At 37.0% G+C, this 6,000-nt stretch overlaps 2 protein-coding genes across 3 annotated transcripts; one reads left to right on the plus strand and one right to left on the minus strand.

Moving 5' to 3' along the window:
- Positions 1 to 1,063: 1,063 nt before the first annotated feature.
- LOC105177088 (putative glucose-6-phosphate 1-epimerase) lies at positions 1,064 to 4,041 on the plus strand. 2 transcript variants are annotated; one of them, XM_088885340.1, is made up of 9 exons: positions 1,064 to 1,221; positions 1,485 to 1,627; positions 2,011 to 2,085; positions 2,356 to 2,412; positions 2,495 to 2,652; positions 2,740 to 2,871; positions 3,100 to 3,202; positions 3,430 to 3,529; positions 3,621 to 4,041. In XM_088885340.1, the coding sequence occupies exons 2-9, from the start codon at positions 1,553 to 1,555 to the stop codon at positions 3,833 to 3,835; spliced, it is 915 nt and encodes a 304-aa protein (XP_088741466.1). In that variant the 5' UTR covers positions 1,064 to 1,221; positions 1,485 to 1,552; the 3' UTR covers positions 3,836 to 4,041. The 2 variants fall into 2 exon arrangements, with proteins under 2 accessions (XP_088741466.1, XP_020554948.1); XM_020699289.2 differs by lacking the exon at positions 1,064 to 1,221 and having other exon boundaries at positions 1,427 to 1,627.
- A 189-nt stretch (positions 4,042 to 4,230) lies between these two features.
- On the minus strand, positions 4,231 to 5,668 carry LOC105177087 (chalcone isomerase-like protein 1). The gene is made up of 4 exons (XM_011100111.3): positions 5,255 to 5,668; positions 4,858 to 5,098; positions 4,663 to 4,754; positions 4,231 to 4,574 (listed from the first exon to the last, which is right to left on the minus strand). Exons 1-4 carry the CDS (start codon positions 5,592 to 5,594, stop codon positions 4,441 to 4,443), a joined length of 807 nt encoding a protein of 268 aa, XP_011098413.1. The 5' UTR covers positions 5,595 to 5,668; the 3' UTR covers positions 4,231 to 4,440.
- Between the last annotated feature and the right edge of the window lie 332 nt (positions 5,669 to 6,000).

Raw genomic sequence — 6,000 nt, forward strand, 5'->3', positions numbered from 1 at the left:
AAATAAAAAAAAAAAGAGGGAGAGGGAGAGAGCAATGAGAATGAGCATATATGGGTTGGGTTCCGAAATCGAGGAATATCTTACTCTCAGCTTGTTAATAAATAGGGTATTGTCGTATTTATATTCAGAAAATAATCTTCATATTCATACCTTATATAATGTGTAAGAGATTCTATTCTATCCTAAATTCATAAAATTAAATGAGTAGATATGGATAGGGTCTAATATCCTAAAGATCCATGGGTATGGATGATCGCCTAATACCCTAAAATATACATGAATATTGATATAGATTAATGTCCAAAGATGTTCATTTCATTAATCCAACTCAAAACCCAGTTTTTGGGTAGGATCAAATCCAAACTCAGTTTTTTTACTCTGCAAATTATACTAATTTAAATAAAATCTTAGCCTACCCATTATCAGTATATGGCATTCGGGAAGTCATGTGGTGTCTGCCCTTCCCTATTGCTTTGACTGCTCACTTATGTTCACATACCTAAATAGATGCATGCACCCCTCAAAACTGTGGGCAGCCCACAACACAACCCCTTATTCTATCACCAATTTATTGCAGTATGATCAACCCTTATTCTTTATAAATCCTTACTCACTATTGGATGCCTAGAAAATTATTAGTCTCAACTATAACGCACCTCATTTATGTGCTAACAATTTATTTGTACTCTAAATTGATCTTTTGGTGTCATCTCATCTCATGCTCAACATAACTACTTTTCTTTTTTTTTTTATGTCAATTATGCTTCTTTTGCAAATCAAATTATTAATAGTAAATAGTTAGTTGATTATTATTTAAAAAAAGAAAAGATATGAGGTGGAAATGGTATAAATTGTGAGGCTGAGGCATAGGCCCAACTCCAAGTGTTAAGATGTGGGGCAGAGGCCCAAATTTGAAGTAAGATTGTGGGCCCATTCATTCATTCATTATTATTCAAACAATTTCTTTTTTCCCTCTTACTTTCAACAACTTGGAATAAGGAAATTTCCAAATAAAAAATAAGATTTGATGTATGTATGATAATGGCTATATCCATCCCATCCATCCATCCATCCTATGTGATTCGATTATTGCATGATTGTTATTATTATTGTGCGACTTCCGTATACAAAATGGACTCAAAAGTTGGTGGACAGTTCTTCAAACTCGAAGCCGATTTCTGATTAATTTATTCGTCTATTCAAATTCCTTTAACGCCAAATGTGTGATTCACTTTCATCTCCATCATTTTTTTATTTCTTTTTTCCATTAATCATTCAGATATCATATATATATTTCTTTTTTTTTTTTTTAATTCTTTCGTTTCCGATTATATAAATTAATATATAATGATAATTAATTTAGGTGTTTGAGGCGTGAAATCCATGATTTTCATTTTTTTTCCTGTCCGCATCTGCGCGAGTTTGATCCGTGGTTTTTTCTCATTTCTGTTTCGGTTTTGATTTCGCGGTATCTTTTTGTTTAGTGCGTAGCTGGGGTGGAGGAAGGAAAAGGTACAGCCTAATTCTGTGCGATTCCGGCGAAATAAGTACGATGGCTAATGTAATTCAGGACGGTGATGGATCCCCTCGGATTATATTGTCGGAGCCCATTGGCTCTACGGTTGAGGTTCGTATATTTTGGTGGCCATGTAGTATGTATTATTTTTTGTGTGAAAATCATTATTATGCTAATGAATAGGTTGATGAAATTGTTGCATCATGGCGTTGAAAATTCATCGTTTCTCCTTCCTGCTTTGCAGTTAGGGATTCTGAGATGCAATTCTGAGTTGAAACCTTGGAAAAGTAATTTTTATTAATGTTCTGATGATTACCAATAAGTTTGTGCATGCTCTGTATTAACAATCGGCTCGTCCTTGTTCGCATATGCAAAAACGACAAACTTGCTTTCTGTTTACGCGTGGAAACAAATTTAGCCATGATGAATTAGTCTTCGTATCCTGGATGAGGATCGGAAACAAATCTAATCCTACTCCTTTTTTGTTGTTCCAGGTCCTTTTGTATGGTGCGCAGGTGGTCTCTTGGAAGAATGAAAAAAGAGAAGAGATGCTCTTCACGACCAATAAGGTGAACTTTTGTAATCATTTAGCATCTAATTATCATAAAAAGACGTGAGTAAGTTGTCAGGGAGAAGGCATTGAAGATCTGTAATAGCTGTTGGGTGGATAATTTTGTTTTGGTGTATCTTTCTTTCTGTGTATAACTGCAGTTGGAAATGCTGACAGTGGTTGTTTAATCGTGGAGCAGCGCGTTCAGATTTATGCATCCATGTTATGACATTCAATAATATAATATACTTTTACTTATGGTAAATGTGCATTTCATGTTGTTCATCAGGCTTTATGGAAGCCAGGTAAGCCTGTCAGGGGTGGAATATCCATTTGCTTCCCACAGGTGAAACACTAACTTAACAAGCCAAACATTTACATCTTCTGTCTTGCCAGTTGAATTCTCATCTGTTATATGTACATTTTAGTTCTCAAATCTTGGTTCAATGGAGCAACCTGGATTCGTAAGGAATAGAATGTGGTCATTGGACAGTTCTCCTTCACCTCTGCCCCCAGCCAACAACCAGTCAACCGTGGATCTGATGCTAAAATCCACAGAAGAGGATCTAAAGTCCTGGCCACATAGGTGAGGAGAACATGAGATGTCTGCATTAGCTATGGTAATTTGTGTATTCTTGTCCAGTTTTCACATTGGTTCTGGTGGTGATCGCAGATTTGAGTTACGTATGCGAATTTCTCTGAGTGCTGGCAAGCTTACCGTGATCCCTCGTGTGCGGAACACTGATAGCAAGGCATTCTCATTCACATTTGCTTTGTGCAATTATCTATCTGTATCTGATATCAGGTTTTTTCTCATCTCTTACTAGATATTCTTCTTGCTGGCATGGTTGATATGTTATTACCACATGCTTTATTGTGTTTAAATTCAACCCTATTTGGTACGAAGTGCATTCACGCATCAGCTTGTTTTGCGTTGATGAGGAACTCTCTTTATTTTCCTAGTTAAATCTAAATCTGTTAGATACTTTGTTATCCTTTTCAGATAGGTTGCATGATGCTGTTTAATTTGCAGTGAAGTGCGTGTTGAGGGCTTGGAGACACTTGACTACTTTGATAATTTGTTACAAAGAGAAAGGTACACAGAGCAGGCAGATGCAATTACTTTTGATGGGGAGGTAACCTGTTTCACTTTCTTTCTCTTTTTGGTTTGTGTTTTTACACTTGCATATCTATTGGGCTGTGATTTCACACTTGCATATCTATTGGGGCTGTGATTTCACACTTGCAATTACTTTAGATGTAGTTCGTTCTGTTAGAGCTCAAAACTTTTGTATCTGCAAAGATTCTTCTGAATTTCAAACTTTTCAGTGCACTTTTTAGCATGTTCTCTATCTCTTAATAGATTGACCGAGTGTATTTATACACTCCAACAAAGATAGCCGTAATAGACCATGAGAAGAAGAGAACCTTTGTACTTCGCAAAGAAGGCATGCCTGATGCAGGTTTTATTCTCAACTGCCCTCTAATGTTGTTATTCGAAGCTTCACAACCGTTCCTGGAAACTGTTTTAATAGTTGTGACTATGGTGCGCAGCTGTATGGAACCCTTGGGACAAGAAAGCAAAGGCTATTCCAGATTTCGGCGATGAGGATTACAAAACAATGTTATGCGTTGATTCTGCTTCTCTTGAAACGCCTATAGCCTTGAAACCCTGTGAAGAGTGGAAGGGCCGTCAAGAGCTGACAGCTGTCTCCTCAAGTTACTGCAGTGGACAATTAGATCCTCGGAAAGTTCTTGGGTTCAAGTGATTGAATTTGGTGCACTTGAGGTTCTATTATCACTCATCTTTTGCATTATGTATAGTATGAGTTTGTTTTTTTCTTCCTTTCTTCTTTTCCTTTTTCTATTTGTTTCTTTTTTTGGGGTCTCTGTATGCAGACAACCATTTCTGGCGTAACATCTTTTGGTGATTTAAGTAGTAGTATATATATATGGGTATATGAGCTGCTTGTTATGTCTGTGGCCATCCTAATCCATTTGCATGTTGTTCGATGAGCTTCCTCATCTTTTCTTTAATTATGTGTGGATTGTTTGGTACTGTATCTAACGAAGGGAAGTGTGCTCATCCTGTCATTGCACTTCTTTATTTCATAACAAGGATATGGTACCTAACAACCTTAGAAATGTAATACATGCATTTACATCCACTAAGTTTTTTGTTCTTCTAATTAGTTGCAGAAATAAGTAGGATCTTACATATTCAAATGCCAATATGGAAAGTATTGAAACTTTGACACATGGGATGTTCATGAACTTCCTTCTTCTCACTACTTGCTTATTTGAGAAATTATTAGGTGCTACATAGTGGACTTCAAGTTTTATTCCTCAGCAGAGCAGACCTAGTCATTTTTCCTTAGAAAAGCGAAAGCAGGGATGTCCCAAATTTCTCCTTTGCTTCCTTGTCAAAAGGATCTTCTCCCAGATACATGTACATGAATGCCCTGCAAAGCAGTTCGTTTTCGACTGTGCTTACGACCTCATCCTTAACTGCGTTACAGGAAAAAGATCAAATGAGTTTACTTGTACTGGTACTTTTCCAATAAATGTCGGATGATAAGTTCACCACTTGTTTTACCTTTTGTTTGGAGTGTATATCCTGGAAGCCTGGATATCTCAATCACAGACCCTGGTGTCAGTTTTATGTCATCTGATGCTTCTCCCATAATCCTGGGATTGATAGATAAAAATGGTCAGCCTTTCGGGTTATGATTTTTTATTTTAATTTTCTTTCCTGCCAGTCAAAAACAATTTCATCAAAAGGCAATTATACCTTTTTGTGAGCTCTTCATTCTTCCCTCCTGTAAGCTTCTTGATGGATGCTCCCAGGCCTTCATCGAAGCTTTTCCTTACCATACTCATAGTTAGGCCAGAGAAAACAATAACTAATCGTACCAACATTTCCACATTGCTGTCGATCACCATTTGGTACATTTCCTTCGTTGGTTTAGGTGGTGCTTTCCCAGTTTTTGTCTTCAGGAGATCTTTGAGTTTCTCATTGTCTGCATATATCCCTGCAATTGGACATGTATAAGTCGATTTTTGCTGCTTTTTCTGTTTCTTTGCTGCTTAAACTTCATGGTATACGTGTGAATGAATGTCCATTTGGCATGAAAATGCATGATATATATGATCAAATAAAACAAAGGAGTTTTGTGATGGGTAAGTACCAAAGGCATATATCTTGATGCCAACGCCAATCATGCTCTTCTTTCTCAGACCAACGGCATTCAGCCGCTTTCCGTCAGCCAGCATAACTGGGAAAGATACTCCAGTTTTGGCTTCAACCTCAACTGGCACGTTCTCCTTCATTGCCTCCTTGGTTGGTTCTTCTTGCTCTTTCTTCTCTTCTTTTCCCACAGATTTGTTTTCATTCTCTCCTTCCAGCTTCTCCGTCTCCTGCTTGTTGCCCATATCTTTTGTTGTCGACTTCAAAGCCACACTGCTGTTGGGATCAATCTCCAACATTTCAGTTTTCTCCGCAACATCATTCACAGTGGTCGTCGGCATCTTCCGAGTAAAATGTGTTTTTATGCAGAGAATGTGAAATGTTTTCTGATTGTTGTGTGGATGGTTAGGAAAAGAAGCTGCACCCTACTTATATAGGGAAAAATGGGCAACATGTGCTGTGGCTCATTTAATTTTCAGGAAGAGATAGTCCCTGTTGAGCTGCCTCGGTTTGAGCATTATTGCGATGAGGGAAATCGCTAATTGAAAATTCCTATGTTCTATACAATTTACGCAAAAAAAAAATGTTTCAAACCAAAAGTATAGAGTTCTGATCAAGATTGGGGTGGAGATTACATCTATATTAAAACGAGATAATTATATTTACACCAGTTGATTTATTAGTTTGTTTATACAAATTATTTTTACCTTGTTTATAATTACCTATATCATTTTTTTTAGAAAATTA

The sequence above is a fragment of the Sesamum indicum genome, linkage group LG9 (genome assembly GCF_026168435.1).
Source record: "Sesamum indicum cultivar Baizhima isolate 11 linkage group LG9, ASM2616843v1, whole genome shotgun sequence".
NCBI lineage: Eukaryota > Viridiplantae > Streptophyta > Magnoliopsida > Lamiales > Pedaliaceae > Sesamum > Sesamum indicum.

Bases quoted from the DNA above. Each gene is read 5' to 3' on its own strand.
- LOC105177087 (XM_011100111.3), bottom strand. From the start codon at position 5,594: ATGCCGACGACCACTGTGAATGATGTTGCGGAGAAAACTGAAATGTTG. The intron at 5,099-5,254 runs GTACTTACCCAT...GTCCAATTGCAG, and splicing joins CATCAAGATATATGCCTTTG to GGATATATGCAGACAATGAG. The intron at 4,755-4,857 runs GTATAATTGCCT...TATCAATCCCAG, and splicing joins AATGAAGAGCTCACAAAAAG to GATTATGGGAGAAGCATCAG.
- LOC105177088 (XM_088885340.1), top strand. From the start codon at position 1,553: ATGGCTAATGTAATTCAGGACGGTGATGGATCCCCTCGGATTATATTG. The intron at 1,628-2,010 runs GTTCGTATATTT...TTGTTGTTCCAG, and splicing joins CCATTGGCTCTACGGTTGAG to GTCCTTTTGTATGGTGCGCA. The intron at 2,086-2,355 runs GTGAACTTTTGT...GTTGTTCATCAG, and splicing joins TGCTCTTCACGACCAATAAG to GCTTTATGGAAGCCAGGTAA.